Raw genomic sequence first — 20,736 nt, 5'->3', positions numbered from 1 at the left:
AAAAGTCAATACAATACTTTTCCAGTACTACTTTTTTTTACTACAATCTGTCACTCTTCGATTGTCACCTAGTATTTTTTCTCTCTGTCCCTTCTTCCTTCACAGCTTTCTGTAAGAACCTAAATAATAATATAGATTTCCCTGAACCTTACAAAACCCTTTGTCTGTTGTCAGTCAATATGAAGGTCACTCAACGTTCTACATCCTAATTTCGTTTCCAATCACCACTCCCGAATCAATCCACTTCTTTTCCCAGTCCTTACTGAGTGTCGATGAAACTCTGGTGAAACGGAAATGGGCGATAGATTTTACCTACAGGGCACAAGATGTTTGGGGATTGTGAAGAAATGTCAGCTTATAGCCCTACCTGCGTCACATTATGTTTCATGCTAAATACCATTGACTGAAGACGCCAAACATCGAGTTTTACACAGCTCTGCCTGGTGGTTTGGGATCTAACACATCCTGGAGAGACGTGTAAAACCGTTACTGCTGCTGCTCGCTGCGGTGACAAAGCTCATCAAACACACGCAGGGCTGTTTGACTGATTTTAACTCTCATATGTCTTATCGAGATAAAACAGAGATGGAGTGCAGACGAAGTAATGAAATGGAGGATAGCAGAGCACAAGATGTAGCGGGATCCCCCATTGAGCCCGACAGGAGACAGACAGACGTCTAAACCGATGGCATTTGTTTCCCCTCTTCAAAGGCACAAGCCGCTGTGTTGTCAGATAGATGAGAGAGCTTTGTTTGCTTTTTCATTTGTTGTTGCTTTGGTGTCGCTTTTGCTTTTTGTTTTTTTGCTTTTCCTTTATGAGTGAAGGGCACATTTTATTTAATTCTTCTCACCTTAAGTGGAATGATGCTTTCATGGGAAGATCAGCAAAGTTTCCCTTCAGAGTTCGGTTTTCTTTTTTATGCCTTTGTTTATTTCTTTGTTTTGCACTGGGATTTCCTACCCCATTTTATTACCTGTGGACCCACTGAAGTGTATTTTGTGAGCGTTTCTTCTCAGCCATGGGGTATTGTGATCATCTTTTATCCGTCTTGTTTGAGTAGGGACTGATAATTGAATAGGTACATCATGTCCCCTTGAGAGGAAAAAAAACTCAATTTTTCACTTCCAAATTTGTCTCTGTCAGCTGTTTTTATATCATGCTGTGTCCATTTAAAGACACACACATCCAGCGCCCTCCATCTCAATATGTTGTCTATCAATATGCGTTTATGAGTGGTTTTATTCTGTGTTGTACTGGCCTGTGCACTCACTTAATGTGAGATATTAACCGGCAATAGTTTGGCCTTGTCTTCATTAACACTGATAAATGCACAAGTACATACAAAGTAGCTTTGGAAAAATGTTTTATTGATACAACGTTGGAATTTTAGAAAAGAGTAAACATTAACGATTGATGATTTCTATTCAGTCACTGTGTGTGTGTACTGTAAAAATAAATGTTTTATTTTATTTCTTTATTTATTTTTATTGTGTCTGGGCTGCGATAAATCTTTAAGCTGACTGAATCTGAAAAAGAAGATTTTGTAATAATTAAAACAAATGAACTTGATATTGATTAAGCTATATGTGTGAAAACATGTTCAATAAGCTTAAGATATCAAGTTGAACCAATAACTCTAACATCACATTGACAGATGTTTACAACATTTATTATTTCTTGTATTAATTCAGTTCAATTAGTTAATCAAAAATTAATCAATTACAACTTGTATATTTACATTGAAATGGCCTGGTTATGTCAATCTGTCCCTCTCTTGCAGGTTTGTGTAGCCTGATTGCTGACAGCTGTCCACTTGGGCTGACAGGGAGTATCTGGGCCCAGTGTACCCAGTCTCAATAAAAACTGCTACATTAGTTCTCTCTCTTCTCATCAGGACTCCATCTTTATTCATTTCATTCCTGTTTTTTGTAATTAAATCAGTTAATTTAAGCTTATCCTTGGTGTCTCCTCCTTATTTGCCATGGCCTTTTGAGCCGGTCAAGACAAACTGGGGGCTCGTCCAGGATGAGCTTAAATTAACTGATTTATTTGCAAAAAACTGAAAAATTAGGTCTGGGTGCTCCAAGTGTACAGCTCTGCCTACCAATCAGGCTACTCAAACCTGCAAGAGAGGAGCAGACAGGCATAGTTAATGAAAAAAGATTAGTGGATTCCATTCAGTTCCTGTATGATTGTATTATTTTTTTAATGTATGCATGTGTTTGTGCGCATGTATCTCTTTGTGCAAGTCACAAGCACTATAAATGGCACCTGAATGACAGCTCCATGACCATTGTCTAGTTGCTCAGAGTCAACAGAGACACACACACACAAGTCACCATAAGGTTCTGTCTGTCCTCTTGCTGCAGGATTTGGTCTCTAATAGTCTTTCATCAGACAGACAGGGTTGTAGGGTGAATCACAGCTTGTGGACAAGCATGTCACAAAGAGCACTGCCAACAATGCTGCTTATTCGCCGACTTAGACACACACACACACACACACACACACACACACACACACACACAGGCTGTGTGTCCATAGAAACTGTACTCAGTCCTAAACTGGAGGCATTTAAAGCTCATGAGCCAAGCACAACACCTGATGGTGAAGCCCAAAAACTATCAGTCATTTATCAACTGAATGCATGGTTTTCACAAGCATCTTATGCACTGATCTGACAGTGTAAACTGGAATTTACAGATACCAAAGTAAACAGATGCTGAATACCTCACTTAACTGTAATATGAAGTGACATATACAGACGGGTGACAAATTAAACGAAAAGCCAACATAAACTGTCTTAGTGAGGTTTGAACCACCACAAGCTGTTAGAGCAGCAACGACTGGCATAATCTCCAAGTCTCTGTAACTTGAGCAAAAAATATTCTCTCATTTGGTGTTTTGATGATGGTGGTGGAGAGGGCTGTCTAACACAGTGTTCCCAAATCTTTCATACCTGTTCGATTTGGTTCAGATCTGGTGACTGTGAAGGCAATTTAGTACACCAGGCCTATTCAATTATGATGAAAAGCCAATTTTAACAATTTAAAGTAATACGTGTCTCTGTGCTTAACAACAGGCATAACTAATGACTAGGCTAATTATCTTACTAAAAAGATCAATATGAAATCTGATAAATGAGTGCTGCAGGAATGAGTCCTCAAACTCAGAAGTAAGTTAGCATATTAGCATTTCTGGTTCCCTCTTCTTGAATTCAGTGTTGTTGTTTTTTTAATGGGTTTTTGGTTAGATGCCTGAAATAAGGTCTGTGGTTGATACAACCCATAAACTTAGAATGTTAGCAGATTATTTAAGAAAATCACAATGATATACTTTTTATTTTTTAGATTTAAAAATGATCAAAGAGCTCAGTCCTCGGGCTGCCAATTGGATATGCCTGTTGTACAATCATCAGACCATGAATTGTCACTGACCTGTATGTTTTGCTATTCGATTTCTGTGACAAACAATTTATATCACATTAATAAGTCACCTCATATTGAGAACATACTGTATAATGGTAGTAAGTAGAGTGTCACTTCACTGACACTACCAGGTTGGATAAAAATACTACTACTTATGTTCTGCCAGTAACAAAGACAGTTCTCCTGTGTAAATGGTTATTTTCAAGCGTTATCCTTGCACTCATAGAACTAGAGTTAAATTGATGTAACTCCTCTGTATTCAACACTTTCCTTTATATCTTGATTATACTGTTAACTAACTTCCTACAAGGCTTCAACATTATGTGCAGGCTACATTCATTTGTGAATCGGGCATAAATTTACCGCTTTTAGCTGCTGCAAATAAACAGGGACATTGGCTCAGATTTGGCAGCGTTAATGAGTTTGGGACAGATCCTGATGTATATTTGGGCTTTTGCGGTCAATGTGTTGAGCATCTAAAGCAAGACACTTTTAACTTCATCAGCTCCTTCATCTGCATCCCTGTGGGGATTGTTTGCTAATGACTCTGTTGTGCTAACACACACTCAGAAACACGCTCTCTCTCTTTCTCCCTCTTGGTCTCACTCACACACTGTACATGGCAACAAAGCACAAACACATGCATGTAAATAAATACAGCAGCTGCATGTGTGGTTTGTCATTTTTAGGATAAATTACTATTTATACACAGCTCCTTCAGAGAACAAGAATATGCCTTTTATGTAACCCACGCTCAGTGTAAGAGCTAATAAACAAGTGCGGAAAAGAACTCCCTGATTACATTATTAGATTATTAGAACTATTTCAAACTTATTTACAAAGTTGCAAGCTAATTTGGGTTGTTTCACTTGACCGGTCTTACCCACTGACCTGTTGTCTGTCCAGTATTGACTCCTCTACCCGCTTAACTATTGACCAGGCTCATGTGTCAATGAATAGGCCATGTATTCATATGTGGAGATAATTAGTTCAGTGACTGAATCACTGTTAGCCAATCACCGCTGTCCGCCTGAATTATTGCACTAAATAGTCTTCATTAGTCATTCATTTACTCACTTCCTTTGTTTAAGTTGTTTTTTTTTTCACAACTTTACATTTACCAAAACCACCAGTGGTGTTGTAGTTCTCTGAGAGCTTGCTCAGAGCTGGTATTAACATGCATCCTGGGTGATCGGATCACAAGTGGACAGCTCTAAGTACATGAGTTCACACCTGGCATTACAATGTGTCTCCAGATGCATCTCAGGTGACCACTTGGGATCAGATCTCACTTTATGCAAATAATCACTGGGGATTTCGTCAGTTGAATGTCCATTACTGTCCATTTGGTTGTTTAAAATTAAGATTCAACAATTTGAATAATGACAGAGTCAGAGAAGTAAACATGTGCACCCCTGCTCTTCACGGCAAGACAGTGTTTTTTATTAGGAAAGAAACAAGTTATTTATTATGTTTCATTTAAGGCCAAATTTACAAGAAGGCACAAATGATTAAGAATCTGCTGTAGCCATTTCACTTCCCTGCTATATATGCAAATAAACACATTTGTAAAATGGATTGTTGTATTTAACTAGTGGCTCAACAGAAGCAGCCAGTAATACGGTCGGACAAACAAACACAATCGTTTTTCCACAAATAAAGAAATAACTTGGCATTTGCTGAATTTACAAGAAGGCCTGTATGATTAAGAATTTGTCATGGGCAGTGTTTCACAAAGTTTGTAAAGTTTCTCCTCACTTAGAAACTTTAAAAATAGCATGATTTTTTAAATGGAGTCTGGGGACATTGTGGTTACTTGTGTTGTCCACAAACATTAGCTGAAGGCGAGAGAGCCCGAACATATAATTTGCATTACAGTGAACCAGATGATGTACTCGCAGGATGTCAGTTGAGTAGGCGGTTCATCAACGTGGTGCAGGACACATTGTGTTCACACTGCTGAAAAAATGTGGCCACATGCGACCTGATCTCAAACCTGTTCACCTGTACTCAGAGCTGTCCACTTGACGTGAACAGATCACTCAGGATGCATGTTAATACCAGGTCTGAACAAGGCCTTAGGTTTGAATGTATTGTATTTTACTCTCAGGTCAACTTTCTTCTAGTCTAATCGTTCAAATGAATGACACTCAAATAGACTGCAACATTTTAATCCTAATTAAGTTTGGGAGCAAGGAAAATACAAGATAGGGCAGCAGATGACATTTAAGACAAATTTCTCTAGCATCCTTAGAGGATCCAATTTTATCTTCCTGTGCTGCACTTGAAACCAGAAACAATTCCATCCACCTCACATGTAAATATATAGGTGACTGTAGGTTATTAGATTTACACTCTTACAACTGATATAGATGACCTTTAGATCTAATCATTACACTCTGTTCTGCATTTTTTTTCTCTCTAGTCTGTGAAAACCGGTTCATTAATCCACATTTCACATCTCTGCACAATTCAAGGTCACCTTACCGACCCTCTTGTATGAACTATCCCTCGCTTGGGGAGTGAGTGACAGAATGGGCGAGATGGCAAAAAGACACTTGAGACAGCTGACACAAAAACATGGCTGCCAAAGGGATCCTCTGCCTGCCCGTCACTGATAAATCGCTCACCCTGCAGAGGGTTTCTGCGCAAACACACGCCTACCATTTAAAAATATTACACACACGCACACAAACACACACATTTTACCCTCTCCCCAGCCCGTCCCACTCCATCCCACCTATCAGCCCAGGCAGTATGTTTGAAGAGGTTCATGATTATACCCTTTGACCCTTTGGTGTGGAGAACATCTGCCATTAGACTCTATTACCACCAAGGTTATCCAGGGACGTGTCTGTTAGTGTGAAATGATGTGACCTGCCACTGGTCTAAGTGGCAGCCTGATGGATCTGTCAGCAGCACAGGCACACATCACGGACATGATTAGAGAGAAAGAATGAAAGATACAGAGAATAAATGTAGGAGAAGGAGGAAGAGGAGGATGAGGAGTGTCAGTATTGGTCGTGGATGTGAAGGGGTAATGACTAAGATTTGAAAGGGTGGGAGATGGATAAAGGATAAGGGCTAGCGAGCTAACAAAGACTATGTCCAGATCGATTTACATGTCTCCGCCATTGATCAAACTCCCTCATGTGGGGAATTTACCTCCTTTTCACAAAGGATGACTGATACAGTGATTATCAGAAAAACCTGCTGCGCTGACTCTATATCCATGTGTGTTTGCATGTGTGTGTGCACGTGTTTTTGTCAGGTCCTTAGGGTGGAGGGAAAAGCGATAAACAGAGAAAGATGAAAGTATGAGAGAGAGATTACTTTTTTTCCTCAGTTCAACGACTTTGACTGGAATGGAATCATACAAATATGATTTTATTTTGTTTTGCTCTCAGTGGATCGGGCTCAGCAGTGGGAGATAACACAACTACCCAACACACACTGCTCTCTTCACCGAATACTGTTAAATCCATCATCCTGAGTCTATCTCAATTTCAGAACCAAGTTTGGATAAGCAGGTCCTCCTAGGAACACATGTTAAAGGTATAGTTTGGACTGTTTGAAATGGCATTGTATGAGTCACTTGAAAATAGTGTAAATATAGTGAGACAGCTGACCCTGTCCACAGCAGTTATTGCGTAGTTTCCATGCTAGTACTCCTCTCTGCTTCTCTAAACTGAGGGCGTGCTGACCAGCATCTACTGTGGGTAATACATCAACTATTGATAAGTACTCCATATAGCCCCGTATAAAATAATCTGTGCTATCCCTTTAATATCATCTTAAAGATCGTGGCAGTGCCCGAAACACTAAGTAGAGGAAGAACACACCTTGGGACTGACTTGGCTCTTTGTGACCGAAGTCTTTCCATAAGGGTTTAATAGGTAGACTCTGTGTGTGTGTGTGTGTGTGTGTGTGTGTGTGTGTGTGTGTGTGTGTGTGTGTGTGTGTGTGTGTGTGTGTGTGTGTGTGTGTGTGTGTGTTTGCCCTTGAAGCCCATGTCCTTCCCTCCTGGTTATAACAACTGACATACAGAGTTTTACAGCCACTGAACTCCTCACCATTTACATGCACATGTAAGCACGTTCACAAAGATACACTCATGTCTGCATACACACCAGCTTGGCTACCCTCTGTTCCTGGCAGAAAACACACATTCTGCCCTACTGGCTCACTGACCGACATATGGATGGATGGAGGTGGCTCATGGCTTGCCGTGATCGGCAGCGTGTGTGTACAGAGTGTGTGTGCATCATGCGTTAATGTGTCCACATGTCACAAGTATGAATGGATGACAGGCTGACTGGTTTTGTCTGTGAGCCAGTGGCCAAGCTGTGCTGTCTCCTCCCCTTCTGCTCACCGACAGTTGGACCCTCGTCCCCTTCTCTCCAGCTATTACCCTGTCCATACTTTACTGACATATGTCATCTGATCTATTTGTCTACTACCCCCTATACTCTGCAAATCTATATTGAGCTCATCTTTAATTTTTTTTCTTGCTAAAGCTAATATCAAACAAAGAAGATTAAATTATGGCTGTAACAATACGGAAATCTCACAGTACAATAATACCACAATGAAAAGGTCCATAATAGGATATTTATAGTGATATTGCAAAACTAAGAAAAACGTCAGCTTCAAAATGTCAATTATTAAATAATAAATCTGCTGTGTATTTTTATTGTTATTTCTTTTAACTTACAGTGTTTCTGCTTTCCCTCTGTAATTGAATAAAAGTAGCCAGCCATGCCAAAGCATCGACAGAAGAATTGGCATGAATTGTCTTTGGCAATGAATGTTTGAATTATGTACTCAAAATGAAAAACAAAAACACTGCAGCAGTCAGCAGCAGTCCTTATAAAATAAAATAAAAAATAGTAAAATAAAAATAATTAACCATGTAATATCGTGGTATGGTATTGAGACCTTTTTTGGGGATATTGCAAAAGTAAAATTAATCTTGAAAGACTTTTAATAGAGAGAGTTTAGTTAAATCTAGATTGAAAAATGATCTGTAAGATATCCCATAATGTTTTCTATCTTGTACATAAAAATACATATTTGGTAAAATGTGATATCATAAACTGTGAGATGTTGAGGTTTCTGAAATGACGATCATGGGGTGCAAAGCTTTCACTGGTTTGACAAAATGAATTTGGAGGAAGAAAAAGTTATGAATGTTAGGTACATGCTAAAGAGTGATAAGGGCTAAGAGGAGAGTCATAGTTCAGCATAGCAACCATTTACTAAATTGTCTTGGAAATAAATTAATCATAGAGACACTGACTAATAAAGGAAATTACTGTTTCTAAGTCCCACCCACTTTTTGCTCCATGCTCCAATAATAGTTAAGCAATCTTGGTACCTCGGTCAACTTTCTCTTTTTCCTGTTGAAGTGACATAAGTTAGCTAAGTCAGCAAAAGGTTAGCTAACTAGCTAGCTAATGTTCAGAAAACACTAGCTAGCAAGGTAGCTAAAGGTTTATGTAGATTAGCTGACAAGTTAGCTAGTGTTTTCGCTAACACTAGCTAACATAAGATGTGAATATATGCCCCTTTTACAGGTCCCCCAGCAAAATTTTTCAACCATCTTCAAAATTGGGTTTTCTTTTTCAACATAGGCAAGCCAAACACATAGCATATCTAAGTAGACTAATCAGGGAACGTTTACAGAGATGCCAGCGATATGGCACAAATAAATTCACTCTAGTCACCTGCTCTAGGTATTTTTTATGCCAGATGTGTATATAGTACAAGTAGTGGTCTGTCATTTCCTTGATTGTCACATGCTTTTAGCTCCTCACATCACCTTTTCTGTTATCATTTCACTCTCTGTGGGCTGTTTTGTGCATGGTGCTGCTAAAAGGTTAACCTTTCCCTGTGTTGTGTTAATTAGCAACAAAAGAGGCTGTATGACTTGGGGGGGTGCTGGCAATGCCATGGTGCTCTCTTTCTGTCTGTCTCCTCTGCATTTCTTTTTTAGTCCCCTCCATTGCAGATAATTACATGGCCTATGCTTCGTCCCTCTTGCATCCACTTGTCTCTTCCTCCCTTGTTTTTCTGTCCACCCAGCAGCTCTTGCATGCGCTGTAGCTCTCATGTTAGCATAGCCACCCCCGTTTTTTATCTGACACACATGGCTGCCCTGTTGACTTTGATCCTCAGATCTCAGTATCAAGGGACCATTCACTCGTTCGCCTGGGGGAGGTGACAGAAATGTCTGTGTTTTCCTTCTGTGTGCATGAGAGAGAAAGAGAGAAAGGCAGGAGAAGGAGCACCAGATGCAATAAGTGGAGAGTGAGAGATGACAGACCCTGTGATCCAGTATTTTCCCCTCTGAGATTTTGGGCTGGTTTCTGCGTTTGGCCGCTCTGTGACATATATGACATGAATCTAATCTCTTTGCATCTTCATTGTCACCTGGCTGTCTCTCATCTTCTGTCCGCTATTACTGGACTCTTAGCCACGGTGATGGAACTATTGATGTCACCAGTCATTTATTTGCTTGTCCATTTAGCCATTCAGATCCAGGGCTGTAATTTAAAGAATCAATAGCAATCTGATGGAGCCATGCTAAACTGGCACCTAAGACACATGTGAGCTCCAGTGACTGCTTTGCCTCATTCATCTATGTAACCCCAATTCTCTTGCCTCAGCTTGTTTCACTTTTTTTTATTACAAAATACCAGCTGCACCTGCAAATTACAACATAATTACAAATATTAAATCACATTAGATGTATTTTCAAACACAACATCATCAAAATTAAATCCCAGAGTGAAGAAAATGGTGGAGATAAGACTTCTTGTCTTATCTTTCATCACACAGCTTATTTTTTGGTTTTTATTTAGCATACAACTATATTAGTTGTAGTTACACTTTAAAGGGATAGTTTGGACTATTTGAAGTCATGTATGTCTGGTGGTATGAGGTCTTTAGTGGCTAAAGTGCTGTTGTTGCTGAGTCTGTCCACAGCAGTCCTGCCTCTACTGTAGCTGATACACTGACTATCTAGATCTGCTTCGTACAACCTTACATCGAAAAATCAGAACTATCCCTTTAACAGGAAGCAGAACGACAGCTCTTACTTATTGATCTATTTAGAGTGGCAGGATACAACACTGATAGGAAATCCTGCGGGTCAAAGCATTGCCAATCAGCCAGTCCACCAATAGACTCCTGTTCTGACGTCTTCCGCTAATGATGTCCACTCCACAACGATAACTGTCGTACTTTACAAGACAAATTATCTCCCAGTCAAATAGCCAATTTGGATTAGTGTCAGTCTCGTGCTCTTGTTTGACCTCTGGTTTCTGATGAGGTGTTTTTTTCTCACCTACTCTTTCTCCTGTAACCCTGTTTGGTTTTCGAAAAAGTGAGCAAACTGGCTACGTACGGAACTGCTGAATGCAAGAAATAAGATAAAAAGAGAAGGTGTGCATTCATCTGACCGCCTGTCCATCTGTCAGTGTGCTTGTGTGTGTGTTTCATGATCGGTGTCCAAGAGCCTGCTAATAAAGGCTTAATGAAGTGCCACAGAGGTATGGAGAGAACTGTCCACACTCACAGATGTGAAACTTAATGAGAGAGTGTGGAGCCACGTACAGGAGCCAGGCCAAGAGAGAGGAAGGACACCTGGCATTTATACTAGCACCAAGTTATGGAGGTGTTGCATGGCTTTGGTAAGGAGTGAAGCCAACAGTTGGTCACTGTGTATGTGTGCGTGTGTGTGTGTGTGTGTGTGTGTGGAAAAAAGGGTGGCTAAGGGTCCCTAAAAAGTCTTAAAATGTCTTAAATTTACATATACCAATGAAAAGCCTTTAAAAAAGTATTAAATAGTCTTAAAATCTGTTTGGCAAAGTCATGAACATTCGTTTATTAAATGCCTCACTAATATTTGGGCAAATGACAAGGGAACATCAGTCCAGTCTACACACTAATTTTGACTAGATTCATTTTGACAACAGTCTGTGGGCTAAATGAGACGTGATGGTATCAACTTATTTCTTTAAAATCAATGTATAAACCATAAAACAAAAAAACATAATAATAATATAAGGGTCTAAATGACTTTCAGCATTAAAATTGGCATTCTACGTTGATATTGCCTTATGTCAGACTCTGGCTGTAGGTCAGTGATTAATATCACAAAGGGCAAATAAAAATTAGAAACACTCTATTTGAATGTTCATAAGACTGTTATTACACTGTCATAACCATGTCATGGAGTGCCATTCGGTCAAGTATGTCATGTTTCAACAACTTGACATTAATACTTGAAATAATTGACCAAATGACACTTACTGACAACAGTTATTAACATTCATAAAGAGTCACATGGTTAAGACAGTGTAACAACAGGGTTATGCACACCCCTTCAAAAAAAGAAGAGAAAAATTGTTTTTTATTCTATCAAACATATTTGGACAAATATTCTTTAACTCAGCCAGTTATTGTTATATTGTTATTGTTGTATGTGTATTTACTCACTACATGTAAACAGTGGCATTAAAAGTCTTAAAAATTCGTACACTTAACTTGCTAATACATCTACACTCTCTGTAATGTAGTTACTGCTGTACTATCTATGTTTTACACATGCATTAGTAGCCTGCTGTTAATAATGGTCCATGTACCAACAGAACACAACTTGTTTTGCAGGTGGACACAAGTCAGATGTTTATATATTTGTCAGAATATTTCATTTGACTGATAATTGTAGCCTATTAAATGAAACTGTTGTATTGTATAATGATAGAAGGTGCAAGGGTTGCTCCACAGATTTACATGAGTGTGTTAATCAACAGCTAATCTTGCAATAAGCAGGCAGTTGTACAGTTAAGTCTCCACATTAAGCCTCATTTCTCTTATTTCAATTAACTAAAAGGAGGTGCTTAGAGGAAGCTTAGGAAGCCAGCTGCTGGCTCTGTAGCATTTCGACAGCTCATCTCTCCCTGAGTCCTGGGTTGCATTAGTCTCTCTGCAGGGAGCCCCACTGTCAGCTACCTAGCTAGCCTCCATGGGCTCATTCTTAACAACACACCTTAGCCACAGGTGAGAGAGTGGCACGGTGTAGCGCTGATGATAGTACTCATTAGTCCCTGGATTAGCCCTGATTAGCCTAGCCGTTACTCCCACTGATATGCCATGCTAATGCTAATTACGTATTTACCACTTTACCCCTTTTAGACAAGCTGTGTGCCTAGCTTCATTAGCTTTATATTCTCCCATGACTTTTTCTTGGCTGCAGCTCCAACACCAGTTGCACTGTATTGCATTTTTTTTTCTCTTCAGTAACTGTAAATGTAAGCTAATTCAGCAGGTTTTTTATCATCCACTTTGTGACATGTTGCTTGTGATAAGGAGTGGAGAATGGGACGCTGCTGTTTGGGCAGAAAACAATCATCAAAAGTGTGTTAAGATAGGGTACAATACCTACCTGAGCTGACAGTTATCACTAATAGAGGCTGTTCTGAAATGAAAAACAATATGAGAGCATAATTAGGGGGGAGGAAGCTGATTTTACGGCCAGTCAAGCGGACAGCTTTGTGGGAGTTTAACAAAAACATAGTTAGCTGGCAGATCAGAGTTTTGACTTTATTCCACTCGAGTGTTCATAAAGCTAAGATGAGTGTGACATTAAAGCAGCGTGAAGGCTGTCACAGGCAAGTGACAAAGTGAAATTGACTTTGATGAGATTGAGATGAGGCAGAGGAGCCTTTAACTCATGCTGTCTTTTCATCTCTGCCATTGTCAGTCAAAGCAAGACACAGAGGGCGGAGGAGAACGTGGAGGAGAAGGATGAGCAGATAACCGCAAGCAGTGCAGGAGAGGAGCACAGGGGGCTGAAGATTAGCGGGGTCCATGCTGATTTTCAGTGGCAGCTGTACATGCTGACTACAACCTCCGGAGATGCTGACACAAATCCAAACTGATCTGCTCGATTTTGGTGAAATTCAGCTCTCACCGGTCTCACAGTGTGCTGTATATGTCTCTCAGCAGCTCTGTAAGCAAAAAAAAAAGAACTTGGGAACTTGTGTGGACTCAGCCGTCTGCCTGTTCTGGACACAGTGTTGTGTTTTTATGTAGAGCCACTTTCTCGGACTGACTTCAGGACAAAAAAAAGCCCCCACTGGGAGATGTTGATGTACCTGAGTGGACATTTTGACCCCTTTTCACCTACAGGCTGTACTCTTTGTGGACACAAATGTTTCAAATGTGGGATGTCTGACTCTGACAGGTTATTCTACTTCATATTTCTTATCTAACCAAACTGATTTATGTTCACCTCAAGCAAACCAGTGGATTATGAAATGTGATTGCAAAGTATGCAGCAAGGCTTGTTTTGTGGAGGAGATGAGGAAGACAACATTTTTGTAAGATAAGACAAACACAACCTGTTTTCCTTCATTTTTTTGAGGCAAACCATATTTTCCACCTGAGATAGCTGCAGTGCTTGCTGGCCTGGATGCCAACCAGAGTGTGGTCAAAGCTTATCTCTGTCCTTTCTGACAGTAGAAAGTGCCAGTCAGCGCCTTTCATTTCTTTACTTATTCCTCTTAAGCCCTTGTGTAGGTTGTGTCAAGTGTTATTTCAGATTGCTGCCTCTCAGATTTGTCTCTCTAACAGTGACCTTCACGGGTAACCTCAGCAAAAGCGATTGGCAAGAACTCATCACAGGCTGTTTTTGGGGTCAGTCTCCCTGGTACTTCAGCTTTGGCAGCAGGGACATGAATATGTTGCAGTTTAAAAGGGCAGATTAGGACAATTGGTCATAAAGAGCATTTAGGAACTTAACTGTGTTGATGTAAGACTAATCAAAACTCTTTTTTTTCTCTTTTTCACTTCTTCCCTCTTTCCCTGTCTATCCCTTTCTCCTACAGGTGGAGCGAGAAATAGCTATTCTGAAGCTCATAGAACACCCGCATGTTTTAAAGCTACATGATGTCTACGAAAATAAAAAATACTTGTAAGTATCACCGGTGGATTGTGCACCAAATTGTAATCAATGTTAAATATATGGTCTAACTTTCCAATTAGACTACCCTTATAAATCATCTATAGATGGTTTATAATTAGCTTGCTGTAATTAGGTTGTCAATATTTTATAAATCATTATTTAATAAATATAACGAAGTTATAGCACACTTTTCATCCATTGATCTGGGCCCCCTATTTGGCAAGATAAATAAATAAACTGTTGTGATCATAGAAGGTCAACTAAAAGGCATAAGCGGCCTTTTAATGGACGTTACTACTAATTAATTTTACTAATGACTAACATTTCTAGGTGGTAAAAGGGAGCTTTATTGTAAATTGTAAAATGGTGCATGCTGAAAATGTCAAGTTAACATTATTGACAAAGCCTTAGTGTATGAATCTGGTCAATTGTTATGTTGATTTGATGCCAAATGAAAATTCTGGCTATCAAGATATGCTGGCAAATTTTAAAAACTTATTAAAGCTGATGATGAAGCTGACAGGTATAAATGCTGCTGATGGAGACCTAACAATGAGATCTTTTAACAGCAGTTGTCCATTTTGTCTAATGTGTTGTAATAGCTTATCCTTTATTCATATAGCGTCAACAACATCATTATAAACCATTTAAAGATCATGTATAAGCGTAGTCTAATTGTGAAGTGGTACCAAATATACTAAATCATAAATACACTGTACACACTAAAGCATTGTGTGTATAAAAACTTCTGTGGCTCACAAACATCATAACTATTAAGTGCTCTTTTGGCTGCCAGAACAGTCTTTAAAATCCCACCGATCATTTTGTTGGCCCACAAAGCAGTTTGGATAGGTGTATTATGATTGGAGGGCAACAACGTTAGCCTTGGAGGGGTGGATGCTCCATTAGTATTGGCATGAAGTATTTAATTTGGTCGCGCACGCTAGGGGACTGCTAATAGGGGGAGGAAGTCTCCGTAATGTAAACACCATGACACGCTTATCAGAGGCAACACCACTGCATTAAGAAACATTAGCCATGGAGAGTGGCAGCCGCATTAGTCTGCTGCAGTGGCCGAGTACACACACACACACACACACACACACACACACATATGTACATGCAAGTGCACTCATAAATCTATTAGCTAAGTTTAACTGCAGTGAGTGACAAGCCCATCAGTAGTTTATAGCAGCCCTCTTGATCTACAGACGACTGTTTGTCAACTAAATTCAATTAATTCTCATCTTGAGCTTACAGGCCAAATGGGATTGGACATGCAGTACTGTACATGTCATCCGTTAAGATGATAGGAATAGCAGAATATTGTGATTCATCCTATAATTGGATTATTAAAATCACATTTTGTGCCCATTGCTTCATCACTTTTGACGGTTGGTCACTAGTAGCATCACAGAAGACAAATTGCTTTACATTTGTACATTTGAGTCCACTCTGCGCTTCACATCAGTGATGCAATTCTGAAGTTAACATTGTTTAGACTCCCACTCTGATATCTCTACGTGAAAGCCAATAATTGATAGACGTACAGTGTGTTTTGAGCTAGCAGTCCCAGAGCTTTTAAGATTTATTATGCTGCTGGCACAGATCCTACCACGAGCTGTTTAAAGTGGTGTGGTGTGTGTGTGTACAAGAGGTGAGGGAGAAGTGGAAGCAGTTTGATACATAGCCCACCAATATTTTATTTATGGATATTTCATTGCTGGAAATGAATGAATGATCACATCATGATGTTAATATAAATTATGCTTCTGAGAATGAAAAATGGTGGCTGAAAAAATGCTCAATAGTCTAAGAGAACGTAATGCATGTGAGTACACTTGATGTAACAGTGTTGCTATGAGCTGTTTTATTTCAGGTGTTTGTTGTTGTTGTTGTTTTTTTTTGCAGCGTTTAAAAGGTAATAAAATGATTATTTGTCACTAAGGCAAGACAAGTTCTTGTAAAAACCTAGTCATATTTGCAGAGCTGCCATTTGGAAGCAGTGATGCCAAAGCTGTTCAAAGTCCCACTGCATTCTTGCATTGCTGAATATTGCTATTGATGTCTCTTAATACAGAATATAATCTTACAAGCAATGCATGCAGTTCATTTTCAGTGGTACTCCCAGTGATTTAGTACTGCACTTCCATTAAATTGGGGTACTTGTGAGAAAGGCATTTAAAAAGGATTAGTCAAAATCTATGTAGCACAGGCTGAGATATCCTGAGCAGAGTGTGGGTCAAGCTCCAGACATTCTGGACACTCCACTTCCCATAATGCAGTGTTTCCCAAACCTTTTACAATCCCATATGCTTTCAGATGTTCAACGAGAGAAGAATGTGCTTGAGAGAACACACAAACCTCTACAATGTTTGGCTGAATTTGAGAGAGTCTGAGTTTTAAACTTTTTTCCAAAAGCAGTCTGTGCCTGTATTTTGAAAAAATTACATTTGCATGTACCCCTGGGGATGCATGTACCCCAGTTTGGGAAAAAGGCCCATAATGCAACTTGTCAGCATCTCTTTATTAGACCATCATATGCTGGTAAAAGCCCACTTAGTTCAAACTCCACAGCCCTACTTGTCAACACAAGCTTTCTATTTGTAGTCTAACCCTGGTGACATATCTAGTTTTATTTTTGCAGCTTTTCGAAAGCTCCCTTCGAGAGCCACAGAAAATAATACACAACAGTTTTAATTGGCAGAATAGTTCTACCAAAATGTATCATTATGAAGCGGATCGTGATAGATGAAATCAGAGGAGTGGACTTTAAAATGCTACTATTATATTTAATAACCTAGCAAAGTGGAGTCACATTTAAATCTTGGTCATATTACATAGAATACTGAGTTATATCTGGATGTTATTATGTGCCAAAGCGATTTTTGGCATTAAGGCTTTAAGGTTTTTTATTGAGTATAGTTTGCAACACTATAGTGTGATCAATAAAACTGAAGAGTTGCTTGTGGATGCACATATCCACAGCATGGAGAGGGAGAAGAAAAAGAGTATTTCACTGCCTGTCTGAGTTTCAATTTGTCCTGGTGAAGATGGAGGGAGTTTCAGCACAGGATATACGAGCAGACCACTCCGGTGCAGAGCAGGGCATTGTTGGCTTTCAGCCCACAGATGCAGCTTCAGGTCTGGGTCAGCAGAGATTCATCACCTCGCTGTCCCTTTGGAGCCCCAGAGAAAGACAGTTTCCCATACGAGCCCAGCCACACAGACTCAAAGTAAAAAATGTGATGGCAGGGAAGATTGTGTGCATGTTTGGGGAAGGTAAAAGAAGAAAATATAACACCAGCACTTTATATGTACAGCAGAAAACTTCTAAGGATCCAGCAGTTTCTCACTTCCTTTTTCCGTTTTGTTTCTTTCACTTGATTAACTGAGTGCTGAGACAAAGACGGTCAGAAGCTTAGAAGTGTCTGTAGGAGAGTCTGTATCTTAGCAGAATTCACAAGCTCCCTTATGTTTACCAGCTTTCGGATAACTTTTCCATCTTTTTGTAGTGTAATGCAACTGTATCATCCCTCTGATGCCTCCCTACGGAGGTCAGAGTGTATAGTATATCAGAACCTATCACATTTATTGTAATACACTGTTGGCATGCTTCACACTCTGACTGTGGGGACAGCTTACAAATGACAAAATGAAAAATAAACAGTCAACATGATACAACCTTAGGGAGATCAGATCATTGATCCTGGGTGTTTGTCTGTGTATAATGGCTGTGAGGGAACTATCTTTCCCACATTGCCCTAGTTCTTAATGTCCTCTGAGGTCGGGAGCTTTCTCCATTTCTTCAGGGTCCTTTCTGAGGCCACACAGGTATTCATTCCTGTCCATACGAGGGAAATATTTCTTTTCTATGTGTGTATGAGAGCTGCTCATCTTCTCCTTGTTTTATCTTTATTCCTCTGACTGATTTCCCTTTGTCTTCCCTCTCCTTCTGTCAGGTACCTTGTGCTAGAACATGTGTCTGGTGGCGAGCTGTTTGACTACTTGGTGAAGAAAGGCAGGTTAACACCTAAAGAGGCCAGGAAATTCTTCAGACAGATCATGTCTGCTCTGGATTTTTGCCACAGTCATTCCATATGGTAAGTCAACACCTGTTCTAGCTGCCAGTAATGTATATGTTTTGAATGGCTGGATTACACTGCTGGTGAAAATACTGAATGAAGCAATACCACCTATCTTTCATTGGTGCTATTCATATATGGTATTCCTTGCATTCTAACATTTAGTAGTGTTAAACAACCCTGAGTACCACAGATAACACATAATTATTGGAAGTACTTAGAGTTAAAGCCATAAAAAAACACATTCCATAGCTGCATAAAACAATCACATCCATTTAAAAAGATAAAAATGAGCCCCTGTAGCTCAGGCTGTCGGTCCTATTTGCTGTATGTTGTCCACTCTCTCTCTCCCCTCTTTCCTGTCATATCTTCAGATGTCCCTGTCAAAAAAAAGGCAAAAATGCCCCCCCAGAAAATGTAAAAAAAAAGATAAAACAGAGAATAAACAGCCATATCTAGGAAGTGTAACACAATCAATTTGATTGTCATACAGCATTGAACAATTAATGAGTTCCCAGATAATGAATTAAAAATAGATACAAATTCTTCCTGAAGTGAATCTGCTATCTAAATTTCAATCAGTTTATTCATTGCTTTGGAGTGCTGTTTAGTTTTCAAACCAATGATTTCATACAGAGATTACAGAACTAAGAAAAGTTGATATTGCTTGTTATAAAAGTGTTTATTTTTCTTATAAAATCCTGCTTTGATCGTGGCTGACACATGTCAGATAGAAAGATATAAGTATATCACACACATTACCTGAAATTGGAGAATGTAAGTGACTTTATTTGCAGTATGAGCTATATTACTCATAAGAAGTTAATAATTTCTCATGCAAAATCTGAGGCTACTGTGACTGGCTTATTATAACAATGGTTTGGGTCAGATCGAATGATCACTTCTTTTCCAGATAAAGAGTCAGGTATCATTTTTAGAGCTGAGCAGATGTGCATATTTTATACACAGTACATTTGATTTAGTATGCTCAATGCTGAGTCTTTGTATTTCTAGAAATTTGCTCCCAGGTAGTTACTAATGTGACACGTTGTTTTTAGCTTCAGGGGGTAATTTAACTGTTTACCAGTTTATAGACTAGAGGCGATCATATATACTTTACAAGTCAAACATGTCAGCAGGGACTGATTTCGAGTGCTCATTTATGTTGTGTGTGTGTGTGTGTGTGTGTGTGTGTGTGTGTGTGTGTGTGTGTGTGTGTGTGTGTGTGTGTGTGTGTGTGTGTGTGTGTGTGTGTGTGTGTGTGTGTGTGTATAACATGTGTAGTGTAGTCATCCATCTGTATCATCCTAAAGCAGAGAGCAAGCTTTCTTTTTTTCTCTCCAGAGAGTGCATGCTTCTGCCCTGCATTTTGTCCTCATGTGTCTGCAGAGCAAAGCAAGGACCATGGAGCAAAATGAGTTCAAGTGTATTTATTTTTACCTTGGTCACAATATGTACGGACAGGAATTAAAAAAACTGAAAGATGAGATAGGAACAAAAAACAGAACTGACTGAATTCAGCTAGTCAGTTATCAGTTACAAAAGACATAATATCTTGTACAAGGGCACTTAGGACCCACCTGGATGGTCCAAGCATGCAATACAGAAGGTACTAGGTAAACCTAGAATGGAAATAAGAAAGCATGTGAAAGAAAGGGAAAAATAAGTGTAGCTGTAGAGCGATTGCACATTAACTGTTGCCAAAATATTCAAAAGCAATGGCGAGAGAAGCTTTTTCAAAAATCTGCTTAAAATTTCAGGCAGTAATGCTGAATTCCCACACTGCACAGCCTTTTTTTTTTTTTTTTGTATGTTATTGTTATACTGGTTACATTTGATACTATACCATTTTATCGTCATTTATTGTAACTCTTTCTCTCCTGCTGTCTCTCTGCTGTGAGTTTACATCACACTTTTTCTTATTAGCAGCTGACAACATTTAGTGTCGTCATCTTTCCCAACAGTGAACGCTCACGTTCATTAGTTGCAAACTCATTTGTTCAGTTCCTTACTGCTCACCAAAAACATGAGCACGTTCAAACACTAATTAGTAGAGAAAGCCCAGAGTAGAGACCAGATCAGGGGTGCTACTTCACTTCCATTACTTGAAAGAAATTTGAGGTCATTCACAATTACATCCTGGTCTTTATGCAGCACATTATCAGTTTGTTTCCTTGCTGTTCACACTGCTATAGTATTCACTGGCATTAAGATATCACCATAAAATTCCTAGTCTGACCATGGCTTTGA

The 20,736-nt window shown here is 39.4% G+C and overlaps 1 protein-coding gene across 5 annotated transcripts in view; it reads left to right on the top strand.

Moving 5' to 3' along the window:
* The window catches only part of brsk2a (BR serine/threonine kinase 2a), a 219,430-nt gene that overhangs the window by 139,057 nt on the left and 59,637 nt on the right, over positions 1 to 20,736 (top strand). For all 5 annotated transcript variants that reach the window (XM_084734104.1, XM_084734103.1, XM_084734102.1 and 2 more), the window contains exons 3-4: positions 14,325 to 14,410; positions 18,364 to 18,504. In XM_084734104.1, coding sequence (XP_084590230.1) covers positions 14,325 to 14,410; positions 18,364 to 18,504 — 227 coding nt within the window. The remainder of the gene's footprint in view (positions 1 to 14,324; positions 14,411 to 18,363; positions 18,505 to 20,736) is intronic.

Source organism: Lutjanus erythropterus, chromosome 13 (assembly GCF_056507025.1).
Source record: "Lutjanus erythropterus isolate fLutEry1 chromosome 13, fLutEry1.hap2, whole genome shotgun sequence".
Classification (NCBI taxonomy): domain Eukaryota; kingdom Metazoa; phylum Chordata; class Actinopteri; order Lutjaniformes; family Lutjanidae; genus Lutjanus; species Lutjanus erythropterus.
The sequence above is the reverse complement of the archived record's forward strand: the minus strand, read 5'-3'. Positions and strand labels throughout refer to the sequence as shown.